General features: G+C 46.5%; 5 protein-coding genes across 5 annotated transcripts; 3 read left to right on the forward strand and 2 right to left on the reverse strand.

The window, feature by feature from the left end:
* The first annotated feature begins 570 nt into the window (after window positions 1–570).
* Window positions 571–3,927, forward strand: SPPG_05669 (uncharacterized protein). Its single transcript, XM_016753879.1, has 11 exons — window positions 571–929; window positions 1,015–1,338; window positions 1,409–1,827; window positions 1,896–1,957; window positions 2,025–2,308; window positions 2,367–2,388; window positions 2,451–2,550; window positions 2,611–3,216; window positions 3,275–3,305; window positions 3,371–3,506; window positions 3,582–3,927. The coding sequence occupies exons 1-11, from the start codon at window positions 738–740 to the stop codon at window positions 3,713–3,715; spliced, it is 2,310 nt and encodes a 769-aa protein (XP_016607468.1). The 5' UTR covers window positions 571–737; the 3' UTR covers window positions 3,716–3,927.
* SPPG_05670 (uncharacterized protein) lies at window positions 3,791–5,245 on the reverse strand. The gene has a single exon (XM_016753880.1). The coding sequence runs from the start codon at window positions 4,941–4,943 to the stop codon at window positions 3,921–3,923; it is 1,023 nt and encodes a 340-aa protein (XP_016607469.1). The 5' UTR covers window positions 4,944–5,245; the 3' UTR covers window positions 3,791–3,920.
* A 187-nt stretch (window positions 5,246–5,432) lies between these two features.
* SPPG_05671 (uncharacterized protein) lies at window positions 5,433–11,638 on the forward strand (the record flags this gene model as incomplete). The annotated part of the gene is made up of 38 exons (XM_016753881.1): window positions 5,433–5,486; window positions 5,555–5,700; window positions 5,818–5,882; window positions 5,960–6,159; window positions 6,234–6,288; window positions 6,410–6,446; window positions 6,509–6,602; window positions 6,668–6,753; window positions 6,810–6,905; window positions 6,972–6,985; window positions 7,052–7,086; window positions 7,152–7,183; window positions 7,297–7,336; window positions 7,419–7,515; window positions 7,629–7,775; window positions 7,969–8,033; window positions 8,100–8,128; window positions 8,190–8,205; window positions 8,277–8,344; window positions 8,405–8,475; window positions 8,535–8,683; window positions 8,753–8,776; window positions 8,846–8,955; window positions 9,031–9,075; window positions 9,148–9,169; window positions 9,231–9,272; window positions 9,336–9,432; window positions 9,508–9,729; window positions 9,771–9,873; window positions 9,938–10,019; window positions 10,080–10,286; window positions 10,352–10,446; window positions 10,519–10,602; window positions 10,670–10,730; window positions 10,800–10,824; window positions 10,883–10,994; window positions 11,053–11,211; window positions 11,271–11,638. The coding sequence occupies 38 exons, from the start codon at window positions 5,433–5,435 to the stop codon at window positions 11,407–11,409; spliced, it is 3,225 nt and encodes a 1,074-aa protein (XP_016607470.1). The 3' UTR covers window positions 11,410–11,638.
* Window positions 11,639–12,044: 406 nt separating this feature from the next.
* SPPG_05672 (uncharacterized protein) lies at window positions 12,045–13,077 on the forward strand. The gene is made up of 4 exons (XM_016753882.1): window positions 12,045–12,149; window positions 12,207–12,474; window positions 12,547–12,740; window positions 12,805–13,077. The coding sequence occupies exons 1-4, from the start codon at window positions 12,093–12,095 to the stop codon at window positions 12,979–12,981; spliced, it is 696 nt and encodes a 231-aa protein (XP_016607471.1). The 5' UTR covers window positions 12,045–12,092; the 3' UTR covers window positions 12,982–13,077.
* Window positions 12,851–14,721, reverse strand: SPPG_05673 (uncharacterized protein). Its single transcript, XM_016753883.1, has 2 exons — window positions 13,782–14,721; window positions 12,851–13,719 (listed from the first exon to the last, which is right to left on the reverse strand). The coding sequence occupies exons 1-2, from the start codon at window positions 14,329–14,331 to the stop codon at window positions 13,190–13,192; spliced, it is 1,080 nt and encodes a 359-aa protein (XP_016607472.1). The 5' UTR covers window positions 14,332–14,721; the 3' UTR covers window positions 12,851–13,189.
* Window positions 14,722–14,811: the final 90 nt, after the last annotated feature.

The following is a 14,811-nucleotide window of genomic DNA, read 5'->3' on the forward strand; positions in this document are numbered from 1 at the left end:
CATGAGAATGCAGATGTGATGGTGCTGAGGACCTTGCCCTCCCAATGACTACAACCAACTGGAACCAGCGCAGCCTCGGAACCAACAAAGCTGCTATTATGCTGCCACATTAGTTGAGCTTGGTTGGTATGTACTGATTGCATCATTTCATTCTGTCATTCATCTCGCTGACATGCAGTTTTTTTATCCTAGTTTTTTTAGTCTCCAAGTCTTGTCACTGAACATCCTCTGGCTTGTGATGCTGCCCAGTCGATTCGCTCCTGGATGCAAGAGTCTGGCTTCAATGCCATCAAGAGTTCCAGATCAAGGCCTAGTAGGGACCGCGTGTGGTGGTGCGCAGTTATCCGGTTAGAACCAACTGTTATGTATTGCGTGTATAATTGCCTAGTAGTAGTTAGTTAGCTTTTCCGAACCGGTTGTCGCCGGTTTATTCCCTGGTGTAGTAGCTAGTGCCATTTTCTGTCACCTCTACACTGTGCATTTGACGTCATGCCTCAATGGGAGATGAATTCGAATAAATGACTCGTTCGATGAGTCCTACACCGCTGAGTCACACTCAATGCATGGCCTCTCCGCTTGGCAATCGCTTGCGTTCCACCTAACGACACGCCCGTGGACGGTACTCGTCCCTTTGTCACAGTCCTGTACCAGGTAGCGCACTAGCGCGCTTCCATTGAAAAACCAATTGCGATACCCATCCGGCGACGATCTCGGAGGCGCCTTCCAGTGCGACAACCATGGCTGGACGCAACAGAAAGGCCCAAACACCAAAGCGTCATCACAAGCGGAGGACTGGATCGCCAAGACGGCAGCCTCATGTTGATGAGACGGTTGCCCTTATTCAATCACAGAGTCGTGATGCTGATACGCGCGTGAGATCTAGAAGAAGGAGCTTCATGGATGGTCCTGTTGGACGCAAGTTTTTGGAGGTACATTGCGTTGATGTTTGCGCTAGAAAGGGCATAGTCTCGGAAGACAAAGAAAAAGATTCCTGATCTACGGGTTTTCGTCTAGTATCGTCGAGTTTTCTTTTTTGCGGGTACCTTCCTTGGAGTGATATCTACCCTTTTGGCAGCTGCAACTTTTCGACCAGCACTGAAACCGATAATGCCCATGCATCGAATGTCAGAGTTATTTTCTGGTGCTTTGGGAGATGTGGATCTGTCCGAGTTCCTTCCCGAGATTCCCGGAATTAGTTCATATGATCTCTTGGGAAACCTGACGTCGATGTTTCAGATTCCATCACTTTTTGGAGGCACAAAGGTGGGATCGCCTGCTACCGAGTATGAGCAGTTTCTGCCTGGAGCCCGACTAGCTGGAGAAGGGCTCGCCGCAAAGGTAGGATTCACTTAATCGGCTTGCTGTCACCTCGAATGTAGATACAGATGATTTTGCATTGGCAATTCAGCACCCTGTCATCCTTATCCCTGGCATTGTGTCCACAGGACTTGAAGTGTGGAATATCCCTGTCTCGCCTAAAACTGACAGTCCTCTCGACACAAAGAATACGGGAGAGGCACAAGATCAAGCTGGTGGCCGTGCCAAAAGAAAGCCCCAGGCGAAATCAAGTGAATCAAAATCTGCACCTGCCAAGCAAACCACGGATGAAGCGGCCGCTGAGGAGATCATTGCAATGAACCGCGCTTGTGGGCAGAAATATTTTCGAAAGAGAATATGGGGAACCACAGATCATTTCAAAGCTCTACTGTTGAACAATGCGTGCTGGGTATATCATATGATGCTAGATGAGACGACAGGGCTAGATCCGCCAGGTGTCAAATTGAGGGCAGCCCAGGGTCTTGATGCGGCGGACTATCTATTTCCTGGGTATATATTTCTTTTAGCTTTCAGTTATCTCATTTAAGAATGTTTGCTTATCTGACACCAAACGTTAGGTACTGGGTCTGGGCTAAACTTATTTCCAACCTTGGAGCTCTCGGATACGACAACAACAATAGTACGCATTCATTCCCACAAGAGTAAGCTGCATTTATGTCATCTCACAGTTGATTTGCATCCTGTAGTGCACCTGGCAGCCTACGACTGGCGGCTCAGCTTTGCTAACCTCGAAAAACGCGATCTCTACTTTACCAAACTGAAAAATACGATTGAAATCTCGTACTTGCATGCAGGCGGGGGACCCGATGCCCGATCTGTTGTCGTGACCCACTCCATGGGCTCAACTGTTTTTATGTATTTTATGAGCTGGATCCGCAGTGATACCGGTGCCGGCGCTGGAGAACAGTGGATTCAAAAGTATTTGAAGGATTGGGTGAACATTGCGGGGACCTTGTTGGGTGTACCAAAGGTAAGACAATGATTGGAAGAGTGCATAGTAGTCAAAGGACTCAAGCTCATTTTGTAAGGCGCTGCCAACGATGTTGTCTGGTGTGTTCCCAAGCAGTCTCCGTGACCATTATAACATAACATGACATCATCCTGTTTCACAGGAGAAATGAAGGACACTGCAATGTTGAACGGGCTTCAAGCCTTTGTCCTCGAAAACTACCTCATGACGAGAGCGCAACGTGCAAGGCTGTTCCGCTCATGGTATACACTCTGCAACCAGAGCTCATATTTCCTGCATAAACTCACTATTTAAACCATCAGGGGAGGGCTTGCATCTATGCTACCATACGGAGGTGAAACCATCTGGGGAAGAGTAGGCCAGCCCGCTCCAGACGAAGGCGAAACTGAGAACCCTAGTTTTGGCGAATTTCTCACATTCTATCCCGCAAAGAAAACAGTGGAAGACTCCCAGAAAACTGGAAACAGGTCCACAAAAAAGACAATGACCCTTTCAGCTGACACCGCAGAAGAGTTTATATTGGACGTCGCCAATCGTCCATATTGGGCGGCCAACCATAAGCGTTATGTCGCCACGTCCAAGCGCCAGTTGTTGGAGGCAAAAGACGATAATACGGCGTGGACCAATCCACTTTTAACTCCTCTGCCGCATTTCTCACCAGATTTCAAGATTTATTGTCTGTACGGAACGGGCCGTAAAAGCGAACGCAAATACTTTTACAACGTTGAACCCAAAACAAACAAAAGCAGCAAAAATGATGAAAGCAAAAAGAATGGCGATAACGGCAAATATACACCAGACAACCGTGATGACGAAGAAGAAGCGAACGAAGAACTGGACTTCCATGTTGACACAACATATAGCCAAGAAGAAGCGAATATCTATAGTGGGGTCCAGCTGACGGATGGGTTAGTTTCCCAGGTTGCATGATCTTGTTCAATATAGTATTAACCGCATTGATGACAGCGATGGCACTGTTCCCCTCATTTCTCTTGGAGTATGTATCCCGTCGCTGCATTGATATCATACGTTTCCTAACATTGTTTTGTTGAATGTGAATAGTACATGTGCGCCAAAGGGTGGAAGCACAAACGATACAACCCGGCTCAAATACCCGTCATTACACGAGAGTTTCGTGATAAGCCAGCCGGCGCTTTTAGTCCACGAGGTGGACCCGGGAGTGCAGATCATGTTGATAGTATGTTCCACCGGCTTTCGCTATTTGATTTTCTCAAAAGTAACTGAATCTCAATGATTTTTTATTGGTATGCAGTCCTTGGCAATTATGATATGACGGAAGATATTCTGCGAATAGTTGCGGGGAAAGTTGAAGGATTAGAAGATTCTATATTTAGTGAGATAGAGGAGATAGCAAAAAGGGTAGAACTGCCGAATGGACTCGATTAGCAACGCAGGCCGAAATTGATTGATCATTGGAGAAGCTTGATTTTGGTGAGAGCTCACGGTTTTGACACTGCGGCGTATTGGACGGGGACAGGTAATTTCATTATAATCTTCATGGGTACTACTACAACATATTACAAACCGCCAATTGCACATTACTACATACATGGATTAACTAAGGATACCAACTACATAATCGAGAGCCTACTCAGCAATGCATTGCGCGCTTTACTTTTCTAAAAAACCGTCTTAGTCCCTTCTTTTGCGGTTTCGCATTTGTCGAGCTGTCATCACTGCTCAATGTAGGCGAATGCGTCAGGACCTTGACTTTGGTGTTGCCCATGGGTCTTGGACCAGCGGGTTTGCGAGTAGCTTTTGAAGTGATTTGCGGCTTTGGAGCAATTTCGGAAGATGATGGAACGTCCAAAGATGGAGCCGGAGCAGGTGTCAGTATGGGAGCCGCCACCGGTACTTCGACAACACCTTCATTGTACAGTTCGGATGTCAATCTTTTCCGGCGTTCAAGCGAGCTGTACGCGGAATCCAGCTGAGGATCGGTGGCATCTGGTTTCAATGTCGTTTCGGGTGGGATTTCCAGCCTGGGTATCTCGAGTTCGGGTGTCACTGACGCATTATTGGGCGCCAGATATTGTAGCAGCTTCTCTTCCTCCCATTTACTCCACGCTGAACCAGTTTCAACTGTCATAGAACTATTGTCTAAAGACCCCTGAAGTCTTGTAATTGGCGGTCTTTTGATTGTGGGGGCAAACCGAGCATCATCTTTGAATGCTTGCACGTCGTTCAATAGCCCTTCTAGCATCATAATGGAGCGGCGAGTATGGAGGTCCTGATCAGGGACCAGAAAGGAAGATCTATCAAGTGTTCTATTTGCATAGCTGTCGACCAGACCGATTTCATCAAACGTTTCTTCTTCAATGTCTTCCTCGTCGAATGAAATGTCCGACCATATAGAGGAAGTAGAGTTGGTTCGGGTAAGAGCCGGGTGGTGGTAGACGTTCTTGCGCGGTGTCTTGTCGGGTGTGGGTTTGTCGTCCTCTTGCTGGTCTTTGTTTTGCTTCGTTTGAGTCGGACGACGAAACTTCCTCCGGGTACTCTTCCTCCTCATTCTCCTTGCAGAGGTAACGGAGGATGCTCTCCGAACGACAAGGTATCTATGTGTGGTGGCAGCTTGCGAAGGAGCCGACATTCTTATCGAGGAATTGCTGTCCATTGAAATTAGCAGATGGCCAAGAGCACAGAGGTGGGAATAAAAAAGCCAAGACCACAACGAAGGGGCTACAACGTCCTTTCTACGTCACAGCCGAGTTAGGTAAGCGTAACGATCAGCCACATATCACGTGACAGAGCTTGAGCAGATTGGACAGCTGGGACTTTTGGCTGACGGGAGACAGCTACTTTTGTGTTCGGGACGGGTTCGCCGTCGTTGCAGGCCATTCCCAATGCCCAAAGTCCTGAACTCCCTCCAGGACGCTCGTTCTCAAAGGAACGTTTGGGGCGGGGCAGTGCAAGTTAAATGTCAAGTGGTCAGTTGCCGATCACATACAACCGCGGTTTGCGCGTCTGCACGTGTGTAAATGAGTCAGCCCAGATCCCGCACAACTGTCGACTAGTGTATTTCTGCCTAGGCAGTACCAATTCGCCATCTTCCTAGTTGGCATCTGTTCTCCAAGAGCTCAATTTGTAGTAGCGGACAAGGACCATGAAACAGTCATCTTCGTCGCTCCGCACGTCGGACCTGAACGGAATGCAAAAGGTTGAATGACATGTTCCCGGGGCATTGACACGACGTCCATTATGGCCACGTAATTAACACACCTTTAGCACCGACGTATCACCATTGAGCGGCTGGAAAAGTATCTGCAAAATGGTCAATTTTCCGATGTCAATCTTCATGCCACATTGGTGAAAGAGCGGAATCAAGAGGCTGTCAACTTGCAAGTGTTCTCTGTACCCAATGGACGACGGATGTAAGTATTTGTCGGCGAGCGGTATAATAAAGTTGAATATCATGTCCCAAATCTTTGCATGTGAAGCATTTCTTGTCAGTAAATATGTTCTGATGGTACCATTTTTATCAATTTCAGTCCTTTTGCTGACGCGATCCAAGGCTCATACCAGCCCACGCAAGTTGGGGAGAGCTTTGGTCCAAGTATGTTTGCACTATATTTTGCCAGAAATAAAGTAATTTGCAAACTGATTGACCGATACCAATAAAACAATACGTAGCCTGGTCGACTCATTGGTTTAAGGTCACAATTACCATCCCTGAATCGTATGCTGGGCAGGCGGTCGTTTTCATTTTCGATCCCAGCTGTGAAGCATTAGTATGGTCGACCAAGGGTCAGCTTTTGATTGGAATTACGGGTGATAAAAATGTGGATCGGCATGTTGACTATAGGTTGACAAAATCTGCAAAAGGCGGCGAGGTAACCGTTCCATTCGGTGGTTTGTTTATATTTACCTGCTCAAGCGCGTCTCACCGTTTTATTGCTTGCTGTAGCAATTTGAGCTCTATGTGGAAGTTGCTTGCAATGGAATGTTTGGAGCGGGAATTGGTATGTCGGAGATCTTTGAAAGAAGGGTGTGGCATGCGCAACCATTATCACGGCGCTGTTTGTCCGCGACCCTTACGTACGCTCACCACGCCCCCTACTTTCATTGCCACTTTCGTTGTAGGCGGGAATGGCTCCATTAATCCACCAGAGGAAGACAGGTAGCTCCCATCCTTGGCGGCTGTGCGCAGAACATTGCTCACTCAATCATGGTTTTCGAAAGATACTACCGCCTAACCACGGCTGAGATCATTGTCCCGAACACAGACGCATTTGATCTTTTGTGGGACATGGAGGTCTTGTTAGGCATGGTCAAGGTAATGAAACTGGATAGATGTCGACCTCGTCGAAAAATTTATTAATAAGATTTTCGTCCTGCAAGGAACTTCCGGAAAACACCCAAGCTTCCTGTGACGCTCTTTACACGGCAAACCAGATTGTTAACACTGTCTTCCACGACGACTTATCGTGCGTATAACTCAGTCGTTTCTCTATAAGACGACAACCTAACGCATTCTCGTTAGCTCCATTAAAAAGGCCAAAGAGATTTCCCGTGAGTTTTTTGAAAAGCGATCCCACACTGGTTATTCGCAGCATGTCGTAACGGCTATTGGCAATTGGTAAATATGGCATTTCATTTCTGCAAGTACTTTGGTAATTGGCTGACAAGCTATTATCTGTCTCAGCCATATTGACACCGGTGAGAAACGACGATTGATGGAGGTCTTAGTGACGACTGACTAAAACTATGTCCCGCCGATATTAGCATGGCTCTGGCCTTATGATGAGACTAAACGGAAGGTATGCGAGCAAACGGAATCCACCGCACGCAAGATCAAATGTGATTAAATTATGCTTTCACCCAGGCTGCTCGTTCTTGGTCGACACAGGTATTTAGGTAATTCGTCATTGGATCATGGGAGTTATTATTAAATTCATTTTACAGTGCCAGTGAGGATGCTGCAATTCATTTTTAGCTATGCCTTTGTTGTGATCTGACTTCGATACCAGATTAATGGAGAATTATCCAGAGTACGTTTTCACTGCATCGGTAAGCACAGCAATAAGGAACGCAGGCTTAATAAGTATTATGCTCATCGCGCTTCCTTTTCCTCAACCGATTCCGTCAACAGCAAGCGCAGCAGTTTGAATGGACGGAACAGCTCTATCCTGAGCTATTCGAACGCATCAAGGAGCACGCGAAAACTGGAAATTTTATTCCAATTGGAGGTAAAGAGATCGCTATTTCTGCGTACTTGTTTGTGCTGGACTCATATCAGCGTACCTGTAGGGGTATGTCTCAAAGTGTACGCATCAGTATCGTGTCCATTGATTGAACTAAGTCGCGCAGACCTGGGTCGAAATGGATTGTAACCTACCCTCAGGAGAAGCATTCTGTCGACAGTTTTTGTACGGACAGCGGTACTTTGAAGAAAAGTTCGGGGAAAGGTGTACTGTTTTTTGGTTGCCGGATACCTTTGGATATGTACGTACGCGCCATTTGAACATATCTATCTCTCCGCAATTTCTCACAATTTTGATAGTCAGCACAGGTTGGTCTGGTTTAGCTGTGTACATCATGGCCCAACACATTGATTGATGTTGCCGTTGTCAGTTGCCGCAAATCATTCATGAAGCAGGTGCGTTTTTTGCAAAATCTCTGTTAGATATGACTTGCTCAAGTGCTTCTCCTGCCAGGGTTGAAATATTTCTTTACACAAAAGCTGTCCTGGAACAATATCAACAAGGTACAACGTTAGTTTGCCCTTTTGCACTGGAGCGGACTGAAATTGACATTCTAGCTGTCTGTTTAGTTCCCACACACAACCTTCATGTGGACTGGGTGAGTATATCGCTTCACAACATACGATGGGATGCTAATATTCCTCTCATCCAAACTGCAGACTTGATGGCACTTCGGTACGGCCCTTTTAATCTCGGCCTCGATCACAAGAACAAGAATTCTAATTTTGAATCGTCACATTTCGTAGGTCCTGACCCACTTTTCACCCGCGGATACTTACACTGCGCAAGCAAGTGTTCGCGACGTTGTATTTGCGTGAGTTCTTCAAAATAACTTGATTCCAACCGTGAAATACGTTCTAAACAACTGGGGTAGTGTACACAACAACAAGGATAAACCCTACAGTAACCAATCACTTTTGGTCTACGGTAACGGTGACGGCGGCGGTAAGAATGCGCACCATATTGGCTTGTGGCGATAAAAATGACTGATGTTATGCCAATAGGTGGTCCCCTGATCCCAATGATTGAACGGCTACGTCGCATGCAGAATGTCGAAGGGTTACCGGCCACGGTCAAATTCGGATCGCCAAACACTTTTTATGAAGAATTGGAGCAAACCAGTCGCGATCTTGTCAGCTGGAAGGGCGAACTGGTTTGTGAAAGTAGATCTTGCCAACTTGTGTGAACAAACACTGATGACGGATCCCGCTTTATCTGACAGTACTTTGAACTCCACCGGGGAACCGTAAGTCGCCATGAACTACATTCATCTATTTGTGCCAATGCTTAAAAAAAAGGCATGGCACTTCAACAGTATACATCTCAAGCTCTTACGAAAAAGTATAACCGTCAAACCGAGCTTCTCCTTCGTGATATCGAAATTCTGTCTTCCTTGTGTGTGGCCACTGGAGTGTCCGACTTCAAGTATGTTATCCTTTGCATTTTGCCAACAGGATTGGCAAACCTGATTTTCTCATCTTTACCTTGCTTTTCCTATAGATATCCAAAGACAGAACTGGATCGTTTATGGAAACTAGTTTTGCTGTAAGTATATACTAGGATATCTCTTTTACTGATCTTTCATAGATCCTCATCGTGCTAATTTTATTATGTTAGCAATCAATTCCATGATGTGCTGGTGAGTAACCAAAGATATATATACGCCGTAGCGTATTATTGATATCTCTCGATCCGTTTAGCCGGGATCATCAATTGAAATCGTATATCACGACGCTCTCAAGGTAATATAGTGATATGGTGTGCCAGTTGCCAACATCTATTCACCAAGTGATCATTTTTCTTAGTTTTATGCTGATGTTGTTGAGAGCGGCACCAAGCTGCGAAATGAAGCATTGGAAGCTTTGATTGGACGGCAGAGGACTAGCACAAAGGGACCTGCAAGTATGTTTCGGTGTTGATCTTCCAAACGGGCAGCGAAATATACTCATCTTACCAATTGGCAATCCGCGTCTCTAGCTGTTTTCAATCCCACTTCTTGGACTCGTCCAAGGCAAGTCATAGAACTCGACACGGAGACTGCCAATGTGGATGTGTCAATATTGCAACAGACTTCGGCTGATGGACGTAAAGCTCTGGTGATATTGGAAGAAGTCCCGGCATACGCTCTCAAAACCGTTCAAATGGGTTACAAGCCCAGCGACTTTGTCCCTGTCACCGGTATATCTACTGTGGTGAAATGTATTTGCATGAAATCCATCCTGAATCCCTTGTCCCGACAGTTGACACCTCATCCGGTGAGAAGACGATTGTTGAAAATGCTTTCATCAAGGTCGTCTTCAACCAACACGGACGCATAGAAAGTTTATACGACAAAAAGGAAGGGTAATGTTTTAAATGTCAAAATGTAAATTGGTGGGCAGCCTTTATCTCAACCTTGATAAAATAGGCGTGAAACGATTGCTCCACAATATTTGGCGAACGTCTTCAAACTGTATGAAGATATTCCGCTTTATTGGGATGCCTGGGATGTGAGTTGACGTTTCATATGCCGTCAGATGTTCTTTTGCTGAGAGCCATTCTTATCGAAGGTGGAGGTCTATCACCTCGAGAAAGGCGGGGAAGTCGCTCCTGGGACACTCTCTGTTGCCGAGACAGGTCCATTACGCGCTGTCCTCAAAGTATCACAGCCCATCACCAAGCAAAGCAAATTGGTGCAGACCATCATAGTGACGGCAACAAGTTCAATGGTCGAGTTTGATACCTGGGTGGATTGGCATGAAAACCGAAGGATATTGGTAAAATTACATATTGAGAGATAGTACCGCTGATGTTATCTGAACCGCGTTGTTGGCGATGACAGAAAGTCGAGTTCCCTGTCGATATTGCTAACGACTTTGCAACCTACGAGACGCAATTTGGATTCATCAGGCGGCCAACTCATTACAACAACAGTTGGTGGGTCCCCATGGAGATATCCTACAATTCATTATCCGAGGTCGTCTCTCAATAGTTCATTGTTTGGGCTAGGGACATGGCGAGGTTCGAGGTATGCGGACACAAGTTTGTGGATTACTCTGAACACGGCTATGGTGTTACGCTCTTGAATGACTGGTGCGTCATGAAGATTTGGACGAAATCCATCGTGTGATGATGTGGTAATTGTGGAGTTGCTTTGTAGCAAGTATGGTTTTGCGGTTCATGGAAATGTAATCCGTATGTCGTTACTTCGATCTCCAAAGGTATGTGAGCTATTACTAAAAGCGCTTATCGTTAAATGCGAGCTGCTTGTAACGTTGCACAACATTCAGGCACCTGATTTGCACTGCGACATGGGTATGACCATTTCGTCGTTGAGTTGCTCTCGCAGTTATTCACATGCAAGACTACATAGGCGAACACAGATTCCGTTACGCACTGTACCCTCATCGCGGCGGCTTCAATGAGAGTAACGTGGTTCAAGCGGGTTATGAGTTCAATGTGCCGTTATTGATCAGGTCTGTCTCGTTTCTGGTTTCTGGTGGCCATTATGTTTTCAGCTGCTCATTTCCCTTTTGCGCTTAGCTCAACATTCTCAGCTTCCATCGAAACCCAATTCTTCACTGTCGATACTTCGAATGTTGTCTTGGACACCATCAAACAGGCGGAAGATGCTAAAGACAAAGACATCGTTCTGAGGCTGTATGAAGCCTATGGCGGGCGGGGACGAGCTCGCGTCAAGAGGTGAGAAATATATATCTCCGCCGTATGTGTTGGAATTTACTGATATGCCAGTTGAGCAGCACCTTGCCCATCAAAAAGGCATTCTTGTGTAATATTTTGGAAGATGTCACTGAAGAGGTTAAGAGGGACGATGAAGGTGCTCTTCTGTTAGAGTACACTCCTTTCAAGGTGTTAAGTATCAGAATTGCCGTCGATTGACTAGATGATGGGTTTTTGCTGGTAGATATGGATGGAGAGAACGTGTTTTGGAGAGACCACATTAGTAGCGATTGATGTTACAATGGACGGTATATGGAACCTTCATCTGTAGTTTTGGGGGCTCTTTTGGTTGATTCACCTAGTGCTTTGTAACGTGGAATGTTCTTCCGGTATTCAATGACATGGAAAAAAAACTAGGTTGCTGATCACGGAAATATTTTGATGTGCAAGGATTTGATCATTTTGAAGACTGTTAGTGCTGAATGTTGTGGGCAATATGCACATCCTTCTATTGGAATTAGAATCCCTATTGAGCATCTTACTGAGCATTTTTGTGGGTGCTGTGGCTATGATTAAGGGGGAGAGATGTGCATGTTGACCCCATAGCGTAGAACCATGATACTCAACATCATCATTGCAGAGCGCAGGGAGCAAAGTTCCGCATCCAATCAGGCTCCGTCCCTTGGAATGTGCTCCTTCCTACGTTGATGAACACGGCTGTCCGGCGGGACATGGGGTTGTCGTTGCTGTCGTACGTGGGCCAACTGGCGGTCGTTCCAAAATCCCTTTTTCCGCCATGATTTGTCATTCCATGACGCGTTTCCCTTCGATCGCGTCTCTCCTTTGATTGGTATAAAAGCCACAGCACGCTTTGACCACCCGCATTTGAGCTCGTCGCAACCATGGCCGGCAAGAAAAACATTGTATTTGTTCTCACGTCTCATTCCCAGCTTGGCAATGTACGTACATGAGTTGTTATGTCCCTGCCATACCGGCAGCACTAATGGTTCTATTAGACGGGAAAGAAAACTGGATGGTATCTCCCTGAGGTTGCCCACCCATACAACATCCTTGCTCCTCATTACAACATCACCTGGGCTTCTCCTCTCGGTGGTGAAACTCCCTTGGACCCATCAAGCGCAGAAGCGTTCGCAAAGGATGAAGAGTGTATCAAATTTTTGAACGATCCTGTAGCCCAGAAAGGGGTCAAGGAGACGGTCAAAGTGGAAGATATTCTCGCTAGAGCAAATGAGTTTGATGCAGTATTTTTCCCGGGCGGACATGGTGAGAAATCTGGGACCGTGGAATCACAGTTTGAACTGAATGAAATCTAATACTTACATGATTCGCTTACAGGACCCATGTTTGATCTGTTCACCTTTGTTCCATCTCTTCAGCTCGCGGCAAAGGTGTACGAAAACAACGGGGTAGTGGCAGCTGTGTGTCACGGTCCCGCAGCCATCGTCAACATAAAGCTATCCAACGGCGATTCCCTCGTGAAAGGAAAGCGTGTCACCTCATTTTCTAACTCTGAGGAGGACGCTGTTCAGGTGCGTACCATATTACCCATCCTCATGACTTCTTTCCTCATCTCACAAGAACTGCCTTTCTCAGTTGTCGCCAGTCATGCCATTCCTGCTGGAGAATGCTCTTAAATCTGCTGGTGCAAAGTACGAAAAGGCGGCCAAAGATTGGGAGGCTCATGTTGTGGTTGATGGGCGGTTAATTACAGGACAGAACCCCAATTCAGGTGCACCTCTGGGGGAAAAATTGAGAGAGCTTCTAGGCTAAGTCGCCTATTCTACCTTACTATACACAAAATAAAACTTTGCATGCATTGCCCCTCATGGCCTCTCATTCTTAATACTGTACTGAGGAATGTTGCATGTCCCGCGTACCCATCCTGCATATCGAAGAAACATGTGGAAGATATGATGTTACAATCAAATTTCATCCTCAGACCACGGTCCAGTGTGCTCATCCATAGTCACTAGATCAGTCAGCAGGAAACTGGCATACTCCCCGCCCCTTTTAGAAGTTCATCATTTACATCAACTTGAAACTTTTGCGGAATGCCTCTCGGAGCCTCCACATTGAATCTTCGTATCTTCGCATTGATTTCTGAACATCTCAGTTCTGCCCATTTCCTTCCTTTTTCTTCAAAATATGTTTTCTTTCCATTGGACACATTTGTCACACCTTCAACGTAAGTTCTCCACACGTCCCTCAATTCTGCCCGCATCTTTTCGATGTCCTCTTCAATCTCTTTTCCCAAATCTATCCAGGGAGGAACGTGGCCCTGTGCCTTAATCATTCGGTGCATGAAAAATTCAGTAGGCGTGATGAACGGGTTCTTGTGATCGTCCGCATCCAAATCCAGCGGTTTTCCTCGTCCCTGGAGATTGTCAAATTCGCCATTACGCCGCGCGAGCGCAATACGCTCCTCAATTACAGAATTCCAGCCAGACATGGTGGTCGGACGCACGGCAAAGTAGTCTGTCCAAAGCTGACCAACCGGTTGTTTGTACACTGTCATCAGAGGTGAGTCGCAACTCTTCGATGCGGATTCTTATAGAACATCCGGCACCCACTTTCAGCATCCTCTTTAGCATGCATGACTCTTAGCATCTGAACCTTTTTGTTTCTAATCGGCGGTCCTCCAGTTCCCTCTAGAAATCTTCGGTTTACTACAGGGACGCTACTCGTGGTTGGATTATCTGCAGACCCTGCCCTCGTTTTCTGGCGCTGCTGCAGCAAAAACGTCTTCAAATTGTTAGTCGACATTCCACCTTGTCCCCCTCGTACGCCTGCACCCGACCCAGCTCCATTCTTCAGTGCTGCTCCAGGATTTTTAACGAAAGCTGCCGGCGCGAAGGCTGCGGCGACGTGAAGCAACTTCAGGGCTTGTCCAAAAAGATTGTTAAGAACAGAAGAGTGCATATCTGCGGTGTAAAACTCGCGCGCGGGAGGATCGATTTGCTCAGAATCTTGTGGTTTCGGCGGGTTCGGCTCGCTGAACGTAGTATCAACGACGTTCGGTAGTGGGGTCAACTTCTCTTGGAATCCATCACTTTTTTCAGATTGTTTTGGAGTCAGGAAATTGGACGGCCCGCTATGTATGTCCTTCTTAACGGGTGACATTGTGAGTTCAGAAAGCAGTACGACTTTCAAATGCGATGATTATCTGCCGTCACCGGCTGCGCATCTAGTCGGCAGAAGCATTACGTAATGCAATAATGTCACCTTGTCGAGTTACACTCAAGGGACTTTGCACCTGCCTTCGTTCCAGACAAAATTCCCCATAATGCATACAGTCAGCTCCTCCAACTCAATCCTCCGCAGGAGCGAGTACAGATTATGGAATGAATCCCCAACCCAACGATTCAGGTATAATCGACATATATCTTGACACTCCGGAAAGTATACGATGCTCCGCATTACTTGTTGCTCGCTTCTTACGACGGGGTGCTTTCTGGCGTGGACATGCAACGTTTAACTCGCTCCATATATCTCAAGTTCCGGCTAGCCGACAGGTTCGGTCGCAACCAAGGTTTGATCTTGTGTCACACTGCTTGGCTCATTATGCTAAGCCACATCCATGCGCCGCGCCCAACCGTTTGA

This window comes from Spizellomyces punctatus, assembly GCF_000182565.1.
Source record: "Spizellomyces punctatus DAOM BR117 chromosome Unknown supercont1.9, whole genome shotgun sequence".
NCBI classification, from domain to species: domain Eukaryota; kingdom Fungi; phylum Chytridiomycota; class Chytridiomycetes; order Spizellomycetales; family Spizellomycetaceae; genus Spizellomyces; species Spizellomyces punctatus.